A 22346-nucleotide genomic window follows, 5' to 3' on the forward strand; every position below is an offset into this window, starting at 1 on the left:
AAGTGGTGCTGTGGCTCAAGTGGTAGAGTGCTAGCCTTGAGCAAAAGAAGCTCAGGGACAGTGCCCAGGCCCTGAGTTCAAGCCCCAGGACTGGCCAAAAAAAAATGAGATAAGGTTTGATGTGTAGTCCAGGCTGACATTGAACTTGAAATGCTCTACCTCCTGAGTGCTGGGATTTCAGACATGCTCCATCATTCCCAGCTATAGTCTTTCTTAAGGTAAAAGATACATACAGAGAAATGCACAAATTTGAAGTGTACCATTTAGTATGTTTTGACAAGCAGATAAAACTTTGTAATCAAAACTTCTGTCAATATAAAGCATATTTTCATCATTCTAAAAGGTTCTTTCCTGTCCCTTCCCAATAAATCCTTATTCACTTTTCCACTCTGGCTTTACTATAGTTGAATGTTGCTAGTTCTAGAGCAATGGAACCATACAGTAGATTTTTTTTGGGGGGGGTGTCTGGTCATGGGGCCTGAACTCTGAGCCTGGGCGCTGTCCCTCAGCTCTTCAGCTCAAGGCTAGCGCTCTACCACTTGAGCCACAGCACCACTTCCGGCTTTTTTCTTTTTTGCTTATGTGGTGCTGAGGAATTGAACCCAGGGCCTCAGGCATGCAAGGCAAGCGCTCTACCACTGAGCCACTTCTCAGCTCCTCATACAATAGATATATATCTAGTACTTTTTTTCTTACTCAGCATGAAGGTCTTTTGAGGTTTCCTCTACAGTGGCATGTAACACAGTTACCCCCTTTGCCTCCTGGATATTCCCATTCTGTTATGTGAAAAAATATCCACAATTAGTTTATCCTTTCTTCCATTAATGGATTGTAAATGAATAAAGGGTGAGAAAGCACTCTAGGGAAGGTATTTCTGAGGACATATGTTTTCTATTGGGTAACCTGAAGTGGAGTACAGCACATGTCAAACCCTCTTTGAGGGCTCATGGTCTATCTTAACTTTGGTGCAGGACTCAGTGATGAATCTGCTTCCTGGGACAGGAGAAAGGCTTGCAGAGAGTATGAACAAGTGACAGTGGCCTACATGGAAGGTCTTCTGAGGAGGCTCTGGGGCCAATGCAGCTTGGTTTAGAAGGAGGATCAGAGGCTCTGGATCAGATAGGCCCACATATACTCCTGCTCCTTGGGGGTGAGCGGTTCACAATTCTGTCCTGTAAAACAGAGATAGTGACTCCACAGGATCTGGTGGAATTCTGGGAATAAAGGCCAAGTTACAGCCACAGCAAAGTGTTTATTTCATTAAATGTTCCTCTTTTGCCCACAGGCTGGAACATGCTTGTGGCCTTCAATGTGGATGTAACCCAGCCCTGGGTCACACCAGAGGGAGGCCCTTTTGTGCTCAGCTCCCTGCTGCACCAAGATCCCAGCACCAACCAGACATGGTGAGTTGGGGCCTGCAGGCAGGAAGGCAAGGATTGGGGAGAGGGATCTCCAGGAAACCTGAGGTACATATACCCCAGGAAAGGCCAGGACACTCCAACACACAGCCTGGGTAAAACTCCTCTCATTTTCAGAAGTGTGTCCTGGACCGAGAGATAAAGGTCGAGAGGCTGGGACCTCTGGAAAGTCCTCAGAGTCCCTGATCCTTCATTCACTCAGCCTTCCTCTTCTCCCCTCCCTGGGAGAAGGGGAAACTTAAAAACAATTTTAAAATAAAGATCATAAGGACTGGGAATGTGGCTTAGTGGTAGAGTGCTTGCCTAGCATGCATGAAGCCCTGGGTTTGATTCCTCAAGTACTACATATGCAGAAAAAGCCACAAGTGGCACTGTGGCTCAAGAGGTAGAGTGATAGCCTTGAGTAAAAGAAACAGTGCTCAGGCCCTGAGTCCAAGCACCAGGACTGGCAAAAAGATTTTTTTTTAAATTAAAAGTAAGGCTCAGGGGCTAGGAAGATGGCTCAGTGGTAGAGTGCTTGCCTCCCATGCATGAAGCCCTGGGTTCGATTCCTCAGCATCACATAAGCAGAAAAAGCCAGAAGTGGAGTTGTGGCTCAAGTGGTAGAGTGCTATCCTTGAGCTGAAGAGCTCAGGGACAGCGCCCAGGCCCGGAGTTCAGGCCCCACGACCGGCAAAAAATAAAAAAAGTAAAGCTCATAAGGGCTTTTATGTTAATGTGCTCAGTGTAGAAAATCTGCAAAGTGACCCCCCCAAAAAATTCAAATGCAGACTGAACATGTGAAGCCCAAGAGCCAGAAGTTGAGGCCGCTGCCATTCTGCTACTGGTTCCACACAGACTTTCTGTGATCCCAAGGTCACCTTGTCAAGGAGCTGGGCCAGGAGCAAGGGCTTCTCCTCTCCATGGAAGTTGCCATTTCCCTACCTCGAAGGGTTGTTGCAAAGACTATGTAAGATAATGAACATATAAAGCCCATCACAAAATTTCTAGACAAATGAAGGCTCAATAAATATTACCTTATATTTTGAGAACCTCATCTGTATGCACCCACTAGAGAAGCAAAAAATGTCAATTCTGACAAGGCTGTGTGGGGAAGGATGTGGTGAGACAGGACAGTGTGGGAGGGAGCTTGGTAGCCCCCCTTGGAGCCCAGCACTGCCATATCTGGTAAAGTTGAGGGTGCTTACGATGCTGACAAAGAGGTCATGTCCCTTACATTAGAGAAACTCTCAGGACCACCTTTTTTTTTGCCAAGCACCGGTGGCACATTTCTTAATACTACCTATTAAGGAGGTTGAGCTCTGAGGATTGCTGTTTGAAGCCAGCCTGGGCAGAAAAGTCCATGAGACTCTTACCTCAACCACCAAAAAGCTAGAAGTTGGTCAGGAAGTGAAAGTGGCTCAAATGGTAGAATGCCAGCCTTCAGAGAGAGAAAAAAAAAGTCAAGTGAGGACAAGAGGCTCTGAATTCAAGTGCTAGCACTAATGAAAAAAAAATTGTGCTGGTACTGGGGCTTGAACTGAGGGCCTAGGTGCTGTCCCTGATCTTTGGTGCTCAGGGCTAGTACTTTACCACTTGAATCCACAGTTCTACCTCTGGTTTTCTGATGGTTAATTGGAGATATGTCTCACAGACTTTCCTACCAAGGCTGGCTTTGAACTGTGATCCTCAGATCTCAGCAAGAAAATACTTTTTTTGTCCATCATGAGGCTTGAACACAAGGCCTGGGCACTGTCCTTGAGCTTTTTTGCCCAAGGCTAACACTCTACTACTTTGAGCCACAGCACCACCTCCAATTTTCTGGTGGCTAATTTGAGATGAGTCTCATAGATTTTCCTGTCCAGGCTGACCTTGAACCATGATCCTCAGATATCAGCCTCCTGAGTAGCTAGGATGACAGGCATGAGTTACTAGCACCTAGCTATAGATTTGTTTTTGAGGTGGGTGCTGAGAATTAAATTCACAGTCTTGAGAATTCTAAGCACATTCTCAGAACTACATCTCTAACTCTCACATGTAAAAATGTTGATCGTCACAATGTTTATAACAGTGAGAAGATATATATATATATATATATATATATATATTCCTCACTGGGGCAATGGGAAAAACAAAGTGTAAATTACATGCTACAATATTATGTTTTAATTGTCAATAGTGGACTTCTGTTGCTTATTAAACTAAGGAGTCTAAATTACCAGGATTAAAGTTGAAAGTAATAGGTATCTATTGATGTGAATGGCTTAAAAATTACTTAAGCCAGGCACCGATGGCTCACTCATGTAATAAGTGGTGCTGTGGCTCAAGTGGTAGAGCGCTCGCCTTGAACTGCAGAGCTGAGGGACTGTGCCCAAGCCCAGAGTTTAAGCCCCACGACCAACAAAAAAACAACAAAAAAAATTTCTTAAATCTCCACTACTGGAGATGACTCTACCCATATTGGCATCATGTGCTCCTGAGATTCTCCATTCTAAGAATGCATGCAAAGCTAGGGGCTAGGGCTGGGGCTTGCTCTGGGAGTTCAATCAGATGTCAGTGGCAGTCCGTTCTTTCAACCATGCACCCATTCAGCAGGTATGTATGGAACGTCTGCTCAGTGCTAATTAAGGTTAGGAGAGACACTTGGGGAGCTCCTGGATTCATGAGGGACACAGAAAAATCACACAAGGACAAGAATGGTGGCAGCTGTGGTTGGGGACATATAGGATGCCTGGGAACAGACCATCCATCTACATAAGACCTGAGGAAATGACTGGAGGCAGCAAGAGAAGGTTCATAGAGGAAAGTCTAAGCAGAGAGCAGCTTGGTAAAAGGTCAGGAGGCTGCTCTGAGTAAAAAGTTTCTGAGAACATGTCCTGGGACTGAGGCTGAGGAAGATGGAGGACATAGGTAGGAAGGAAGCTATAGGGGTGGTGAGACTGTCAGGAAGATTTGGGCTTTGAAAACTGAGTTGGAAAGTCAGGTACCAGTGGCTCATGCTTGTAATTCTAGCTACTCAGGAGGCTAAGATCCGAGGATCAAAGTTTGAAGCCAGGGGCAGGAATGTCTGTCAAATCTTTATCACCAATTAATCACCAAAAGCAGGAAATGGATTTGTGGCTCAAGTGGTAGAGCACTAGCTTTGAGCAAGAAAGCTCAGGGACAACACCAGAACTCTGAGTTAAGTCCATGACTGGCACACACACACACACACACACACACACACACAAAGACAGAAAGAAAAGAAAAAAAAGAAAGAAAGAATTAGAACTTACTGTGTTGTTTTTGAAAAAGTCAATATAATTTTGTTGTTATTATCAAGGTATTGTACAGAAGGGTTACCATGTTATAAGTCAGGTCAAGTAATGAGTACATTTCTTTCTTTGGACAATGTCACTTCTTTCTTCATTTTGCCCCTCCTATCCCTGCCCACAAGTTACACAGTTCATTTTCCGTGTAGTGTATACTGAATAACATGACTGCATTTATTCACGCTGCCTCCCTCCCTTTCTGCTTCCTCCCTTTGCCCCCTCTAAAAACAAACAACAAAAAACAAAGCAAAAACAAACACCACCACTACTGACAATAACAACAAAAAACTCACGTTTCCATTTCCTGGAATTTGTTTTGATAAATAGTATTTTGAATGTTCAGAGGAGTTATGCCTTTGCATCCCTCCTCTAAGGCTATCCTCTTGTAATCTATGTGCGAGTGCCTCGAGTCCGGTATAAATTATGGTGTCCAGTTGTAGTTTAGATCTAGCTTTCACTTATGAGAGAAAACATGTGCCGTTTGTCTCTCTGAGCTTGGCTTACCCCACTTAACATGACTGGAAAAAAAAGAAGAAGAAAAAAGCAATTCTTTTGAGCCTGAATGTGCCTAGTAAATGTTCACAGAATGTTCCTGAATGTCCTTAGAAGCCCCAGGCTTCCAGGCACACCTCTACCAGCAGGGCCCTCTGCCTGACTGGAGTGTCAGTCGGAGGCATTCCAGATGTGTTCTCTCTGGCTTCTCTCACTCAGCATCAGGTGCTCTTGCATTGTGCTGCCTGAAGATGCAGTCTCATGCTCCTTCCACCAGCAGTGTGTGTGTGTGTGTGTGTGTGTGTGTGTTCTGGGGCTTTGGATGGTGTCCCATAGTTTTTTTTTTTGCTCAAGGCTGGAGACTTTCTGCCTGGGTTAGATCTTCAGCTCTCAGCCTTCTGAGTAGCTAGAATTATAGACATGAGCCACCAGCACCTGGCATGAGCAGTTTTAGCCAGTGATCTATGACCATCTTCTGCCACAGCTCCTTCTACCATTAATCTAGGTTCCTTCCCCGACTCCAGGCCTCACAGACCTTAACATACAGTATGTGTGTGTGTTGGTCCTGGAGCTTGAACTCAGGGCTTAAACACTGTCCTTGAGCTTCTTTTGATCAACACTAGCACTCTACCACCAGAGCCACTTCCTGCTTTTTCTATGATTACCTGGAGATGAGAATCTCAGGGACTTTCCTGCCCAGGCAGGCTTCGAACCACCATCCTCAGATCTCAGCCTCCTGAGCAAGTAGACTTATAGTTGTGCGCCACTGGCAGCCAGCCTTTAACATCCCTTTAGAGGCCAAATTGCCCAGGTGTTTGTGTTTGAAATGTGTAGTTCAGAGGGCTAGAAGTCTGCCAGTGGGTGGGAGACTGGCGGGACTCAAGAACCCCCTCACCCCACCCTGGTGACTGCTGAGGCAGTTTGGCTCACTGGAAGGAGGATGTGGTGGAACTTGGGGGTTCCTGAGTCTGGGGCCTGCTGTACAGGACAGGAAATGCACTTGTTGGCTGGCCTGAGTGATAGAGGAACAGAGAAACAGGGTGTGAAGAACAGCACTGTATGGCCTGACTTTCTCACTTTATTTCTTTAAAAAAATTATATATATCCCATTCCTGGGACTTGAACTCAGGGCCTGGGCACTGTTCCTGAGCCTCTGTGCTCAAGGTTAGCACTCTACCACTTGAGGCACAGTACCACTTCCAGGTTTTCTGTATATGTGGCGCTGAAGAATCCAACCCAGGGCTTCATGCATGCTAGGCAAGCACTCTACCACTAAGCCACATTCCCAGGCCAAAAAAATTATTTTATTTTTAAAAAATTAATTTTTTAAAAATTATTTTTAGCCAGGTGCCAGTGGCTCACAGCTATAATCCTAGCTACTCAGCAGCTGAGATCTGAGGATCACAGTTTGAAGCCAGCCTGGGAAGAATAGTCCCCGTGAGCCTCTTATCTCCAATTAACCACTCAAAAATTGGAAGTAGAGCTGTGGCTCAAAGTGATAGAGTGCTAATCTTAAGTAAAAGAGCTCAGGGACAGCACCCAGAACCCAACCTCAGACCCCGTAACAGGATGCACACAAGAATATTTTAAGTAATATGCAAAAAATTTTTAATTCAGCATAACAATTTATGAGTACAGTCCATATTGATCGATTTACTCCTTTCATCATTCTCCCCCATTCTTCCAACCCCACCCTCACCAAACTAAGGCTGATGGCACTGGCACTGGGCTGTGACTGCTCCAGGGGGTGAGGGGGGACATAAAGCAAGCCTTTTCAGAAAGATTAGGCAATGCCTCTGAGGAAAAGGACAGTTAGGACTGGGAGAAGGCAAGGGATGAACAACAAGTACTAGCGATTCAACTCGTCCAAGATGGAATAGATTCCTTAGGGCTGGTGACAGATGGCTGGGACTTTGTCACAGCTGGTGGGCCAGTGCTTAGTTGGCTCATAAATAACTCCGTTAAGCCAGGTATAGGTAGCTTATGCTTATAATTCTAAATACTCAGTAGGCTGAGATCTGAGGATCATGATTTGAAGATAATCCAGACAAGAAAGTCCATCACCAAAAAGCCAGGAATGGAGCTGTGACTCAACTGGTAGAGTGCAGCCTTGAGGGACAGAGCCAAGGCCCTGAGCTCAAGCTCAGTAATGGCACAATCAATCAGTGGATAGCTAAGCAAACCTGGAGACTACTGGGTAGGAAATAAAATGGGTGGTAAGCAGCAGTGGCCTAGACTGGACACAGGTCACAGAATTTCATGATGATGAATGCTAATATAATAGCCTCTGGTTGTTTCTTGGAAGCTCACAACTCAAGTGGGAACAAAAGCTGGGATGGAGGGGGGCTTCCAGTAGTCAGGGCACCCTGGAGGGCTTGCTGGAGTCAAGGAAGCCTGGGAAGGTTCCTAAAGAGTAGTATGTGGAAGCAAAGCTGGGAAGGTGGCTCAGTGGTAGAGCGCTTGCCTTGCATGCCTGAGGCCCTGGGTTCGATTCCTCAGCACCACATAAGCAGAAAAAAAAAGCCGGAAGTGGCGCTGTGGCTCAAGTGGTAGAGTGCTAGCCTTGAGCTGAAGAACTGAGGAACAGCGCCCAGGCCCAGAGTTCGAGGCCCACGACCGGACTCCCCCCAAAAAAGAGTAGTATGTGGAGTGGTGTTTCTGCAGGAGAAGGAAGCACAAAGTGCTACAGGTGGAGAAAACAGCCTGGACAAAGGCTCAAGAGGAGAAATGAAGTTGTTATAGGCCTGTACCTGGCCTGAAACGTGGTCTGGGGGAAATTGGCTAAGCCTATCTGCTGTGGGGAGCAGAGAACAAGGTGCCAGGTCAGCAGACTGAACTGAGGTTTAGTCTGGGGAAGAGGCGGGGGACGCTGAAGGGTGACCTAATTTAGGAGCCCAGGAGCACCTGGCCTTCTATGCCTGTTGCAGATCAACCCCTGTCATTGGTGAGGCTGTCATTCAAGCCATGTGACAAATACAAGCTTATGTGCTGTCCAGGCACTGTTCCAGGCCTGGAATTACATGGTGAATAAAGTGGAGCTAATTAGTGGGGGAGATAGATAATGAGCAAGTAAATGACATAGAAGACATCATCAGGTGGCAACAAGTTCTGAGAAGGGAGTAAAACAGGATGATGTGAAGCAGTACAACTGGGTTGTGAGGAGGGCTGTTTGGAGGAAGCATTTAGGTGAAGGGCACAGTTGAGTGCAGGAATAGGAATTAGCCACACGGGGGAGTAGGAGGGGAGAAGTCTATGTGGAGGGAGCAGCCTAGCAATGGGCTTAGGTCAAGGAAGGTCTTGGGGCCGAAGCATTTTAAAGCCTGCAGCATCACCTGTTTCAGATATTTCTCTGACTCTGGTTCTCATGTCTTCCTCTTTTAAGGACCTTTGGAGGACTGGGGATTGGCTCAAGTGGCAGAGGGTTTCCTTAGCAAGTGTAAGGCCTAATCCCCAGGACGTCAAGAAATTAAAAAAGAGAAAGAGAACGAGAAAGAGAAAGGGACAGAGGGAAGAAAAAACTGAAAAAGAGAGAAAAAAGGCACAAAAAGAAAAGGGCCTCGTGGTTGTATAGGTCCACCCAGATAATCCAGACTTCTTCCCCATCTCAAGACTTTTTTTTTGCCAGTCCATGGGCTTGAACTCAGGGTCTAGACACTGTCCCTGAGATTTTTTTTTTAAATTTGTTTTTGGGTCCGGTCGTGGGGCCTGAACTCTGGGCCTGGGTGCTGTCCCTCAGCTCTTCAGTTCAAGGATAGCACTCTACCACTTGAGCCACAGCTCCACTTCTGGCTTTTTCTGCTTATGTGGTGCTGAGGAATCAAACCCAGGGCTTCATGCATGGGAGGCAAGCACTCTACCACTGGGCCACCTTCCCAGCCCCTGAGCTTTACTTTTAATTTTTAAAAAAATCTTTTTGCCAGTCCTGGTGCTTGGACTCAGTGCCTGAGCACTGTCCCTGAGCTTCTTTTACTCAAGGCTATCACTCTACCACTGAGCCACCTTCCCAGTCCCTCCCTGAGATTTTTTGCTCAAGGATAGCACTCTACTACTTGAGCCACAGTGCCACTTCTGGCCTTTTTTGTGTATGTGGTACTGAGAAATCGAACCCAGGGCTTTGTGCATGCCAGGCAAGCACTCTACCACTAAGCCACATTCCCAGCCCCATCTGAAATTTTAATTTAATCCTATCTATTAAGTCTCTGGTGCCATCAAAGGTAAAATATTTACATGAGGATGACATCTCAGGGGCCACTTTTTTGCTTCCTAAAGCCATAGATGGCAGCGGGCCCAATGACCCGCGCGACATAAGTGGCAGAACATCTGGATTAACAAGGGATCTCAGCTGTCTTCCTGGTCTCCACTTGAGGATTGCAGTCAGGACTCACACAGAGGGTGAGATAGATTGAAATCCTGGCATGGGAAGGGATCACTTGGGAGAACATGCTAACTAGAAAGGACTAAACTCTAGAGCCTGGATGATATTCAGCAATCATACAGCAAATGTGCCAGCAGGGAGTTTGAAGAAGACAAATAGGTGAGGAAAACTAGGAGGAAAATGTGAAGGAGAAGATGGCCACTCATGTCCCAGGCTGCTGAGAGGCTGAAGAAGATGAGGGCAGATGGTCTGAGAAGGTGGCTCAGTGGTAGAGTGCTTGCCTTGCATGCATGAGGCCCTGGGTTCGATTCCTCAGCACCACATAAGCAGAAAAAGCCAGAAGTGGGACTGAGGCTCAAGTGGTAGAGCGCTAGCCTTAAGCTGAAGAGCTGAGGGACAGTGTTCAGGCCCAGAGTTCAGGCCCCATGACCAGGAAAAAAAAAAAGATGAGGGCAGAAAGGGTTCCACTGGGTTTGACCATGTGGGACACAGGTGACCTTGACAAGAGCTGTGCCAAAGGGCAGAAATCAACACAATGTGAGGTTAGCAGTTGGAGTTGGGCAGTTAGTATAATAACTAGGGACTTGTAAGTATGGACCTATTAGTCTGTCAACCATGCAAACATGTAAATCTATTTCATCATTTAAAACATGTAACATGGGGCTGGGAATGTGGCTTAGTGGTAGAGTGCATACCTAGCATGCGTGAAGCCCTGGGTTCAATTCCTCAGTGCCACATAAACAGAAAAAAGCCAGAAGTGGCGCTGTGGCTTGAGCATAAAAAAAAAAAAAAAAAAGAAGCAGCAGCTCAGAGAGAGTGCCCAGGTCCTGAGTTCAAGCCCCAGGAATGGAAAAAAAAAAAAAAAGTAAGCCGGGCACTGGTGGCTCACACCTGTAATCCTAGCTACTCAGGAGGCTGAGATCTGCGGATTGCGGTTCAAAGCCAGCCCGGGCAGGAAAGACCGTGAGACTCCTATCTCCAATAAACCACTAGAAAACTGGAAGTGGCGCTGTAGCTCAAGTGGTAGAGTGCTCGCCTTGAGCTCAAGAACTGAGGGACAGCACCCAGGCCCAGAGTTCAAGCCCCGTGACCGACAAAAAAAAAAAAAAAAAGTACTGTGATAGGAATTGGTGAAATGGGAACAACACCTTGTTTCTCTTCCTCACTAGCTTGTTCTCTAGCTTGACCCCTAATCCATGAAACCCACATCATGACCTTTCAGAAACACATACTGAGTTTGGCTTCTCCTTTATAAAGTCTTCCATTACTTCCTGCCCCCGACAGCACGAAGACCCTGCACTTGGTTCACTCTCACAAGCTGAGCCTCAGATCTCCTTCCAAACAAACCGACACTGCTGCTGGTGACCCTGGCTATGTCACCAGATGTTTCCCTACCCCCCGCTTTGTCAGGGTGGGTGGCAGGCGAAAAAGGGCTGCATTTCACCATCTTGTGTGGAAATGGAGATTGAGAAAAGGCCTTCCCTACAATATAGCATCTGCAGTCTTGTGTTAGGGGAACAGCTTGTGTCTCTCTTTTCTGGGCCTTTGTCGTGGTTGGTCATAAAGGTTCTGGAATGGGCCTGTGCTTGGGCAGGCATGGAGGAGAAGGGAACACTCAGCCAGCCTGGTTTTGCCACCGTCTGTTTTCCACTCAGGCTTCTGGTCACCAGTGCCAACAAGACCTCAGCACCTCTGCATCGATGCTCCCTCACCCAGGATGGAATCGTTTGCCAGCCAGTGGGTAGGTCAGGCCTGTTTCCAGGATGTGCAACCCAGGCCCCTTTCTAGGAATCCCACTCATCCCAACCCACCCTTCCCAGCTCCAGCCTCACTTAATCCTGCCCACCCATCTGGTCCTCCAGCCCAATTCCCAGGCCCAGCTCTCCCACCACCATTCCAAGCCCACCTGGTGCCACACACTTGAGGCTGATGCTCTGCCATTTGAGCCACACCTTAGGGCTTTTTGCTGGTTAATTGGAGATGAGTCTCATGGACTTTCCTGCCCCAGCTGGCTTCAAGCTGTGATCCTCAGACCAGTGAGAGGCACACTCTGTTGTGCAGACTCAGTGTCTGTCCAGACAAGTAGATTGTCAACAGGAGTGCTAGAGCTAGGTAATCCTAGCTACTCAGGAAGCTGAGACCTGAGGATTGTGGTTCAAATCCAGCCTGGGCAAGAAAGTCTGTGAAACTCTTATTTCCAATTAACCATCAAAAAAGCTGTAAGTGGAGCAGGAAATTTCCCTGGGAAGGTCTTTGAAGCTGAGGGGATTGTGGATCCACACTTTCCGGCCCATAGTGTTTTGCACACTTTGTGTACTGTACACATCCGCTAGCAGTGCTTCTCCACTCAGAAGTGCCTTAGACAAGAAGCCCCTCAAGGAGAAGCTACAGAATATCATCATTTCTGGATCTCGATCCTCACAAGTTACGAGGCTGGGCATGGAGCAGGTGTCCAGGGCATTTGTTGAGATGGTAAATTGGGCTGGGATAGGTAATACAACCTAGACATTTCCAGGTCTACTTCTGAAGTCCCAGCTCCTGCCTTCAAAGGCTGCTCAGGAGCCCCTGACAAGCAGCCCTGTGCCCTCTGACCCTGGCTCCAGAGTGGCCTCCTGGTCCTTGTCCCTCCTTACCTGGTTGACCTGTTTCAGAGCATGTCCCTGTCCTAAAGGGGAAGCACCGGGGAATCACAGTTGTCCGGAACCAGCATGGTGTCCTGGTGAGTAGGAAAGGATGGGTGGATTCAGGGTCAAGGGGAGTTTGGCACTGACTCCCCTGGGTGACTCTGGTACGCATGCCAGTTCCGACTGATGTGCTGTCTTCCTTGTACCTGGCCTAGTCCTGCCTGTGCTAACGCCAGGGCTGACCAAGTATTCCTCATGGCCCATGCTCCAACCAAGTTACTGACTATAGCTTTGACTCAAGCATCAATCCGGTGAGGGGCAAAATGGGGGTTTCCTCCTTGGTTTGGAAATGCATTGAGTTCTGTAATGGGCTAATAGTGTGGCTATAATAGAGGCCATGATTCAGATTATTAAGTGTGTGTGTATGGATTTGTTTTGAGACAGACTCTTGCCTTGAACTTGCCATCTTCCTGCCCCAGTCTCCTGAATGCTAGGATTACAGGCATGTCTACAGTGGCCCAGTTCCCCCCCTACTTCCTTTCTTTCCTTTTGTCCAGATATGCATTCAGGTGCAGGCCCGGCAGCCCCATAGCCTCAGCTCAGAACTCACAAGCAACTGCAGCCTGCTGACCCCCGACCTGCTTCCCCAGGCCCAGGTCGACTTCTTTGATCTTGGTGAGGACTGGTTACTCACTGGTTTTGGACAGCTCCACAGAGAGCCCCTAGAGCCCTCAGCAAGAGGCCTTAATCCATGGGAGAGACCCAAAGTGGGGTAAAGCAAGTTTGAAGTCCCTAATGGAAGGCATTATCAGGTCAAAGCTAAGTGCCAGCTTGCCTGGGAAAATATGAAGTCTCTGACTGAATCTTCATGTGTTTTTCTTAAAGAAAGTCTCCTGGACCCAGATGCGCAGGTGGACACTGGCCACTGCTACAGGAATAAAGGAGGCAGCCCAGGAGAGAATAAGAACTTAGCCAGAAGGCATCGGGCCCTGGAGGAGGGAGAGCAGGAGGAGGGAGAGCAGGAGGAGGAAGCTGGTGAGAAAAGGCGCATTGGGGGTTCCCAGATCAGATCTCCTGGCTGGCAGCCTCCAAGGATCAGGTGTTCCCAGGTCTGGAACACAGAAGAAGGGGCTAGGCTCTTCATTACTCCTGCCATGGTAGTGGCAGCACACAGCAAGTCAGAGCCTGAGAAAGTTCCATCTCTCTCTTTGCCTTTAAAACAAGAGCTTTTATTCAAGACAGCTTCTCTGGGGCTTGAACAGAGATGTGTTCCCACTTCTCCCCCCACGTCCATGCCTCCTCCTGACCTGCTCCCTTGTCTTGGCTAGGCACTGAGATTGCCATAGTCCTGGATGGCTCAGGAAGCATTGAACCCCAAGATTTTCAGAAAGCCAAAGACTTCATCTCCAACATGATGAGGAACTTTTATGAGAAGTGCTTTGAGGTGGGTTTCTGTGTGGCCTGGACTCATGTCACCTATGACTGTGTGTCATCATCACTGCCTTAAAACAACCACCTTAGCTGAGCTCACGCCTGTTATCCTAGCTACTCAGGAGGCTGGGATCTGAGGATCATGGTTCAAAGCCAACCTGGCAGGAAAATCTGAGACTCTTATCTCCAATTAGCCAGAAAACTGGAAGTGGCACTGTGGCTCAAGTGGTAGAGCATTTGCCTTGATCTGAAGAGGTCAGGGACACAGCCTAGGCCCTGAGTTCAAGCCCCACAACTGACAAAAAAAACAACCAAACAAAAAGCACTCCCAGGCGCCAATGGCTCACACCTGTAATCCTAGCTACTCAGGAGGCTGAGATCTGAGGTTCATGGTTCAAAAAGCCAGCCCAGGCAGGAAAGTCTGTGAGACTCATCTCCAATAAAACCACTAGAAGACCAGAAGTGGTGCTGTGGCTCCAGTGGTTGAGTGCTCGCCTTGAGCTGAAGAGCTGAGGGACAGCGCCCAAGCCGAGTTCAATCCCCATGACCAACCAAAAAAAAAAGTACTTTTGTATTTTCTCCCAGTCCTTCTAAGGGTTCAGCTGGGTAGCTCTTCTGTTGCTTTTGCCTGGAGTTACCCTGCAACTGCAGGCAGATGTCTGGCTTGGCTGGGGCTGTATAGCCTGAGATGGCCTCATTCACTTGTTCAAACCCTGGGTCTCCAGCAGGCTGGCTTGGCCTTCTCATCACAGTAACATTCTCCTGTCCCACTAGCCAAAGCAAGCACCTGGCCAATCTTATAGCCAACATGGAGGATTCAGGGAGAGACCTGATTCTCTAGGGGCCATGATAATGACATCTTCCTCTACCTCTTTACAAAGTTCCTCTCCTGCTCAGGCTCAGGTGTATGAGCGTTGTGTCCAGGGAAGTCTTCTTAGGCAAGGGTGGCCTTGAGCCTGAAGACACATCCTTCCCCATTGACCCTCCTCCCTCCAGTGCAGCTTTGCCTTGGTGCAGTATGGGGAAGTGATCCAGACTGAATTTGATCTTCGAGACAGTGAGGATGCCATGGCCTCCCTTGCCAGAGTCCAGAACATCACTCAAGTGAAGAGTGTCACCAAGACTGCCTCAGCCATGCAGCACGTGCTGTGAGTGGGAGACTCAGCGGCATCCTGCCCTGAGGAGGTGGCTGCACAGAGCTGAGAGGAGGGCGCCAGGGTTCAGCTCTTCCCTGGCTGAGAGAGTGGGGTGAAAACTGGGATGGCCCTCTAGACCTTCTTCTGGGCTTTCTCCTGTGAGACACAGAGCAGCCGTGCTCAGGGACAGGCTGCTTGGGTCCAACTTCTAGCTTTGTACTTGTGTGGCCTTGGGCAAGTTACCCAACCTTTCTGTGTTTCAATTTCCTCACTTCTAACAGGGAGATAGTTGATTTTGCTTTGTGGGATTTTGTGAGAATGAAGTAGTTTAAAATATATACAATGCTTAAAGCAGTACCTGACACATAAGTGCTGTGTTAAGTACTGTGCTGGAATATTGTCAGCATGATTCCTGCATGTGCATGAAAGGGGCAGATATGGGCATATTTTGTCCAGGTGTTTTTTGTTTGGAGCAGGTGAGGAGCACATGCCTCGCTTGACACAAGGGGCATCTCCACCCTTTTCAAGGCCTTTCAGAACTGGGACAGTGAACAAAACCTCCCCACCCCCCAGATCTTAGCCATTTCCCCTGGAAAGTTCTCTTCACTTTGCCTTCTATTGTCAGAGATCATATCTTCACATCAAGCCGTGGCTCCAGGAAAAAGGCATCCAAGGTCATGGTGGTGCTCACCGATGGTGACATATTTGGAGACCCCCTCAACCTCACAACTGTCATCAACTCTCCGAAGATGCAGGGTGTTGAGCGCTTTGCCATTGGGGTAAGAGCCAGGAGCCAGGAGGCACCCCCTCATGTGGTACAGCCTGGGTAGGGAGCTCCCACAGGAACTTCTGAAAGCAGTGTATCCAAACTTAACACTCATTCTTTCTGTCTGTCTCTCTGTCTTTTCTTTCTTCTGTCTTTCTTTTTCTTTCTCTCTCTCTCCTTTTTGTATCAGTACTGGGGCTCAAAATCAGGGCCTTAGCTTTTCCTTTCAAGGCTTGCCATTCTACCACTTGAGCCACAGCACCATTTCTGTGTTTTTGTTTATTTTTCCTGAGTAGTTTATTGGTTTTGTTTTGTTTTGTTTTTGGTCCAGTTGTGGGGTCTGAACTCTGGGCCAGGGCACTGTCCCTCAGCTCTTCAGCTCAAGGCTAGTGCTCTACCACTTGAGCCACAGCACCATTTCTGTGTTTTTGTTTATTTTTCCTGAGTAGTTTATTGGTTTTGTTTTGTTTTGTTTTTGGTCCAGTTGTGGGGTCTGAACTCTGGGCCAGGGCACTGTCCCTCAGCTCTTCAGCTCAAGGCTAGCGCTCTACCATGTGAGCCACAGCGCCACTTCCGGCTTTTTTCTTTTTGCTTATGTGGTGCTAAGGAATCGAACCCAGGGCCTCATGCATGCAAGACAAGCGCTCTACCACTGAGCCACCTTCCCAGCCCCTGAGTAGTTTATTGGAGATAAAGAATTTCATGGACTTTCCTTCCCAAGTTGGCTTTGAACTGAGATATTCAGATCTCAGCCTCCTGAATAGCTAGGATTACAGGCATGAGTGGTTACCAGCACTTGGCTTTCCTTGTTTTCTCTTGATTCCCACATCCTGTCCACAACTTCATTGACATGGGCCTTATTTTTTATGGTGAGCAAAGCTTGCTGGCTGAGTCGGCTGAGGAGAGCCCACAGGAAGGCTCCTGGGGGAAACAGTGTTGAGCCATGTCCTGGTGGATGACAGGAGTGGCAGGCTTCGGTTAGAAAAGGTGAGGAGGGCCCTAAAGCTAGCTTCTGCATGAAAGAACACATGTAGTTTGGCAAAACTAGAGAGTTTTCCTGAATGTGAATGTGTGTGTGTGTGCCTGTATGTGCACGTGCACATGCATTTGTGTGTGTGTTGTTCATGCATTCATGTAAGGGGCAGAGGACAGGAGCATAGAAGAAAGAGCGTGCAGGAGGTGATGGAGTCCCTATTGATCCTGAGGGCTCTGTGCAGGTAGGAGATGAATTTCAGAATGCTAAGAAGGACAAGGAACTGAAGCTGATAGCCTCGGACCCCAGTGAGACCCACGCCTTCAAGGTGACCAACTACGGCGCCTTGGATGGGCTGCTGAGCAAGCTGCAGCAGAGCATCATTCACATGGAAGGTGAGGGCTACGCTTCCTCTCTCCCCCCAGCAGCAGGGCCTCTGTTCCACCCCAATCACCTGTCTGAGCCTCAGCTGTTCACTGGTAAAAAGACCACTACACCCCAGCCCTCCTTACCTCCCAGAATCTCCAAGAAACTCTGATGAATTGGACTGGTACTCCAGAAACAAGGACACCCCAGGCACACTTCCTCATTCCCGGAGGAATTGAGCCCAGAAAGAGTGAACTTTGGCTCCCAACTATGCTAAAGCAAACGCCAAGTCTCCCTATTCTCCATCGATTCCTCTGGGGCAGTAGCCCCACGGGACCACATTCTCTGGCATGGTGGAGACCTCATTGGACTCCTTGGTTTCCAGGCACCGTCGGAGACGCCCTTCATTACCAGCTGGCACAGACTGGCTTCAGCGCACAGATTCTGGACGAGGTTTGTGGTCTACTCCACATGGGCAGACTTGCTGGGAGAGGATGGCCCTGGGCCCTGTGAGGGACCTCTGGGGGAGTCGTTTGAGGATGAAGGGAAGAAGTCTGTTACCACTAAGAGACAAGATAATGGTCGCGCCCCGGGAAGTCTGCTTTGTGCACTCGTGGCGTGCACCCAGGTCGTTTGTTTCTTCCGTAGAGAGGAGAGGGAGAGATACCACGCCGGGAGAACATGATCCTGGCGGGATGCCGGGCGGGGGGGGGGACTATTCAGGGGGCTGAGATCTGAGGAGAGCGGTTCAAAGCCAGCCCCAGCTAGAAGGTCCATGAGACTCATCCAATTAAGCACCCAAAGAGACGAAAGTGGCGCTGTGGCTCAAATGGTAAAGCGCTAGCCTTGAGCTGAAGGGCTGAGGGACAGCGCTCAGGCCCCACGACCGTCCACACACATGCACACGCACGCACGCACGCACGCACACACAGAGAAAACACAACCCTGGACCCAGTGGAAGGAAACACAGCGGACGCAGCGCGCCGGTCTGCGGGCCTGCAGGAGACCCGCGGGCTCGCACCGCCCCTGGCCCGGGCCGGCTGCCCTCCGGCCCCCGCCCTTACCGCCTCTCCCTGCCTCCGCAGGGGCGGCTGCTGCTCGGCGCCGTGGGCGCCTTCACCTGGTCGGGGGGAGCCGTGTTGTACAGCCCCGCTCAGCGCCGCGGCCGCTTCCTGAACCACAGCGCCGAGGCCGCAGGGGCCGGGCCGGCGCAGTATGGATACCTGGGTGAGGGAGGCTGGGAGAAGGCGGGGCCGCCCGAGGGCGGGGGAGGTGAGGGCGGGGCCTGAGGGGTGAGGGCGGGGCCTGGGGGGTGAGGGAGGTGAGGGCGGGGCCTGGAGGGGTGAGGGCGGGGCCTCACCTGGGGCCTAGGTAAACTGAAGAGGCAGGCATATTGATGATGCGTGAGAGGAGTTTACTACACTTTAGGACTCCTGGTGGGAGCAGGAGGGACCCTCGCTGGGGACCTTGAGGTTGAGGGCACAGGATGCCTTGGGCTACTGCCTATGGGAAGGAAAATGATGGAGACTGGCTGGCCCCCACACCTCGTCCTCTTAATCCTCACATGCAAAATATTCCTTTCTTGGCTAAGAATCCTAAGGAATTTTTCTTTTTCTTTAAATAACAAACACATCCAATTTCCATCCCTTAAAAAAAAGGAAAAAGAAAGGGGCAGGCAGTGAATTTGTGTGTACAAGTTCATATTGAAGCCGGGCAATGGTGGCTCATGACTGTAATCCTAGCTATTTAGGAGGCTGAGATCTGAGGATCACAGTTCAAAGCCAGCCTGGACAGGAAAGTCTGTGAGGCTTTTTTTTTTTTTTTTAATAAGTAAGTCCTTTATTATACTAGATTTTTCTTTGTTCTTTAAATTGTAGTATTAGTGTACAGAGGGGTTACAACTACATGAGTAAGGTAATAAAAACATTTCCTATAGAGCATTGTTACCTCCTCCTTTGTTTTTCCCCTACCATCACTTCCCTTCCTACCTCCCCTACTCCCCACCCCCCAAGTTGTAAAGTTCCTTTTCAACATAGTGTCTTGTTCATCTCATTGTTACAATGGGTCAACCTGTATCCTTGTTTCAGCATTTTGTTACTTCCCTCCAGGAAACTCTTATCTCCAATAAACCACTCAGAAAACCAGAAGTGGCACTGTGGCCCAAGTGTTAGAATGCTAGCCTTGAGCTGAAGAGTTGAGGGACAGCACCCAGGCCCCACGACCAACAATAACAAAAGTCTATATTGAGTGGAGTGGTATAGCTAATAATGTGAGTTTCTATCTACCTCTGTACAGGTTACTCTGTGGCGGTACTACACAAGGCCTGTGGAGTTTCCTACATCTCTGGGGCTCCACGGTACAAACAACGTGGGGCAGTGTTTGAGCTTCAGAAGAAAGACAGAGAGGCCACCTTTGTACCAAGGCTGGAGGGAGAGCAGGTACCTGCTGCCAGTAGAGGCTTTGGGGACCCTAGGAAAAGAGATGAAGCCAACCTGGGCAAAACTTAGGCTCCTCGGTAGACGTTTGTGGCTCTGAGTGTCTGCCTGGTGGTCACAAAGTGACCTAGTGAACAAAGTGGGTTACTTAGGAGGCTGAGATCTGAACATGTCTGTCAAAGCCAGTCTGAGCAGGAAAGCCTGTGAAATTGTTTCCAGTTAACCAAAGAAGTCCAAAGTGGAGCTGTGGTTCAAGTGGTAGAGCACCAGCCTTGAGCAGGAAAGTTAAGGAACAGTGCCCAGACCCTGAGGTTCAAGCTCCAGTATGGGTGTGCGTGTGCATGAGTACACACACACACACACTGATCTGGAAAAATCCCACTTGTTGGTCCAAGAACTCTATAAGCAGGAACCTGGCATTGCTGAAGGTTGGAGAGGCCACCCCAGCACTCAGCACCAAGTTTTTTCTGGGGTACAGATGGGGTCCTACTTTGGCTCTGAGCTGTGCCCTGTGGACGTGGACATGGACGGGACCACGGACTTCTTGCTGGTGGCTGCTCCATTTTTCCACATTCGTAGAGAAGAAGGCAGAGTCTACGTGTATCAACTACATGAGCAGGTGGGAGTGTCAGTTCTCCTGGTAACAGAAGGTAGCCATTACTCCCATTTTACAGATGAGGAAGTTCAGTGAGTCACAGTGATGTTGCCTAGCGAGTGTGTATGAGGGCCATGCCTGGAGCCCAGGCTTCCCAATGGCTAATTTAGCCCTCCTTCATGTAGTAGTCAAGGGGGTGTGGCTGGGGAGTCTTGATGTCAAGACGAGAGGACCCCAGTTTTACCATGGGCTCAGTGTGGAACCTCGAGAGTCCCTTACCCATCTGAGCCCTGGACCTGCCCCTGGAGGTAGGGAGGATGTCATGCATGACTTTCTGAGGGCTGCCTGCTTTGTGCTTTGCAGGATGGTTCCTTCTCCTTGGCACGCACACTGAGTGGACATGTAGAGCCTGGTGGTGGCCGCTTTGGCTTCGCCATGGCCTCTGTGGGGGACATTAATCAGGACAGGCTTACAGACGTGGCCATCGGAGCCCCACTAGAGGGCTTCACATTGGACGATGGGGCCAGCTTTGGCAGCGTGTACATCTACAATGGACGCCGGGATGGCCTCCCTGCCAGCCCCTCACAGGTGACTTGGGAGCCTCTCCTGCCCTTCTCTGAAGCTCGTTATCTCTAAGTGGGGTTACCTGAGCCAATTCAGCCTGAGAGCTAAGTGCTAGGCTGGCCTTGAGTGGTTGGGAATGTCAGTAAAGATGAGGAGGTCAAAAGGCTGGGGGGGGGGAAGGGGGTCCAGGCCAGGCCTTCTACAGAACCTTAAGAGAGGGAGAGGCTGGGGCACTGTTCACTTTCCTGATCTGTATCTCCTTGTTTTGCTTTTTTTTTTTTTGGTCCGTCATGGGGTTTGAACTCTGGGCCTAGGTACTGTCCCTCAGCTTTCCAGCTCAAGGCTAGCATTCTACCACTTGAGCCACAGCGCCACTTCCAGTTTTCTAGTGGTTAACTGGAGATATGAGTTTCACGGACTTTCCTACTCAGGCTGGCTTTGAACAGTGATCCTCAGATCCCAGCCTCCTGCGTAGCTATGATTATAGGCACGAGCCACTGGTGCCTGTCTTGTTTTGCTATTCTTGACCTGCCTCAGGTACCTCCCTCTCTGACTCGTCTTTGTTTCCCTCCCAACCCCATTATGCTTTACCTGACCCTGGGCCACTGCCAGCTTGGCTGCATGTTTCCTGGGCCCATCCTGTTTGCCAGCTGCTGACACCTCTTCCTGGTTGGCTCCCAGTCTTCTCACTCTCACAACGCCCAATGGAAGCCAGCCTCTCCCAAATTCCCATGGGCTCCATTCCTCTTTTTCTCCCCAACAGAAACCTGGGTCAGCCACTTGGACAGTCTCAGCCGAGCCTGTCAGTCTCCATGTACTACTGACTCTAGCTTTGTCCCAAACCCAGCCTCCCCTTTTCATCCCCAACATCATGAGCCCAACTCAGGCCTGGCATCCCTCTCTGGGATTCCCAGCCCAGCCTTGCTCCTGGCTACTTTCTTCAGTGTCAACACTCCAGCCTACAGGAGCAACCCCTGGTAGACACTCCTCCCTACTTTGAGAACCCTCTCTTTACTGATTCCTCCCTCCCCCCTCTCTCTCACTTAGTCTTCCTGGCTTCATTCAAATGCTACTTTGCTGCTTCTAGGTTGAAAGGGCTCCCTGGGGCAGGAAAGTGGGAGATGATGGAAACTCCCAGGAAAGACGTCTTTCTCTTCTCTTTCCTTACCTCACACCATGTTTTGTTGTTTTTGTTTTTTTCTTTCTTTCACAGAGGATCAGAGCCTCCACCTTGGCCCCAAGACTCCACTATTTTGGCATGTCCTTGGCTGGTGGTTTGGATTTCAGTGGCGATGGCCTGGCTGACATCACTGTGGGCACGCTGGGCCGGGCAGCTGTGCTCTGGTAGGACAGGAGATCTGCCCTGCCTTCTAGCCCCAGCATCACCCCTGGCCTGCCCTTGATACAGCCACCAGCAGACATCAGGTCCTCAAGGAGGATGCCTGCTTTGAAGCACGGGAATTATGTGAAGGACGGTGTAGGGGGTAACATGGCTTGTGGTCGCTGTTTCTGCTGGATGAGAACCACTGTTCTCTAACCCTAGAGCTGTAAGAAAGCGGGAGAGCACCTGCCAGTCCTGTCCCGGCCAGCAAGCTCCTGGAGGCCATGTCTGTCTGTTCAGCACACTCTGGAGGACTGGTTACAGTAGCCTTGAGCATGTATACACCACCGTGGAGCTCTTATTCCCTTCCCTCCTCCCTCAGGCTTCCTGCCTCTGCAATGGCACCATCATCTACCCCATCCAGGACAAAAGCCCCAGTCAGCCTTGATTCCTCTTTTTTTTTGTTATTCTAAAGGTGATGTACAGAGGGGTTACAGTTGCATAAGTTAGGTGATGAATGCATTTCTTGTTGGACAAAGTCACCCCTTCCTCCTTTTTTT

The 22346-nt window shown here is 49.3% G+C and overlaps 1 protein-coding gene across 1 annotated transcript in view; it reads left to right on the forward strand.

Moving 5' to 3' along the window:
• The first annotated feature begins 1293 nt into the window (after positions 1-1293).
• Positions 1294-22346, forward strand: part of Itgae (integrin, alpha E (antigen CD103, human mucosal lymphocyte antigen 1; alpha polypeptide)) — a 55250-nt gene continuing 34197 nt past the window's right edge. Inside the window, exons 1-15 of the mRNA XM_013013157.1 lie at positions 1294-1403; positions 11231-11316; positions 12227-12294; positions 12757-12874; positions 13085-13234; positions 13528-13643; positions 14627-14778; positions 15392-15545; positions 16750-16900; positions 17257-17324; positions 17957-18098; positions 19167-19309; positions 19785-19925; positions 20265-20489; positions 21679-21809. Coding sequence (XP_012868611.1) covers positions 1294-1403; positions 11231-11316; positions 12227-12294; positions 12757-12874; positions 13085-13234; positions 13528-13643; positions 14627-14778; positions 15392-15545; positions 16750-16900; positions 17257-17324; positions 17957-18098; positions 19167-19309; positions 19785-19925; positions 20265-20489; positions 21679-21809 — 1955 coding nt within the window. The remainder of the gene's footprint in view (positions 1404-11230; positions 11317-12226; positions 12295-12756; positions 12875-13084; positions 13235-13527; positions 13644-14626; positions 14779-15391; positions 15546-16749; positions 16901-17256; positions 17325-17956; positions 18099-19166; positions 19310-19784; positions 19926-20264; positions 20490-21678; positions 21810-22346) is intronic.

The sequence above is a fragment of the Dipodomys ordii genome, unplaced genomic scaffold, assembly GCF_000151885.1.
Source record: "Dipodomys ordii isolate 6190 unplaced genomic scaffold, Dord_2.0 Scaffold19, whole genome shotgun sequence".
Lineage (NCBI taxonomy): Eukaryota > Metazoa > Chordata > Mammalia > Rodentia > Heteromyidae > Dipodomys > Dipodomys ordii.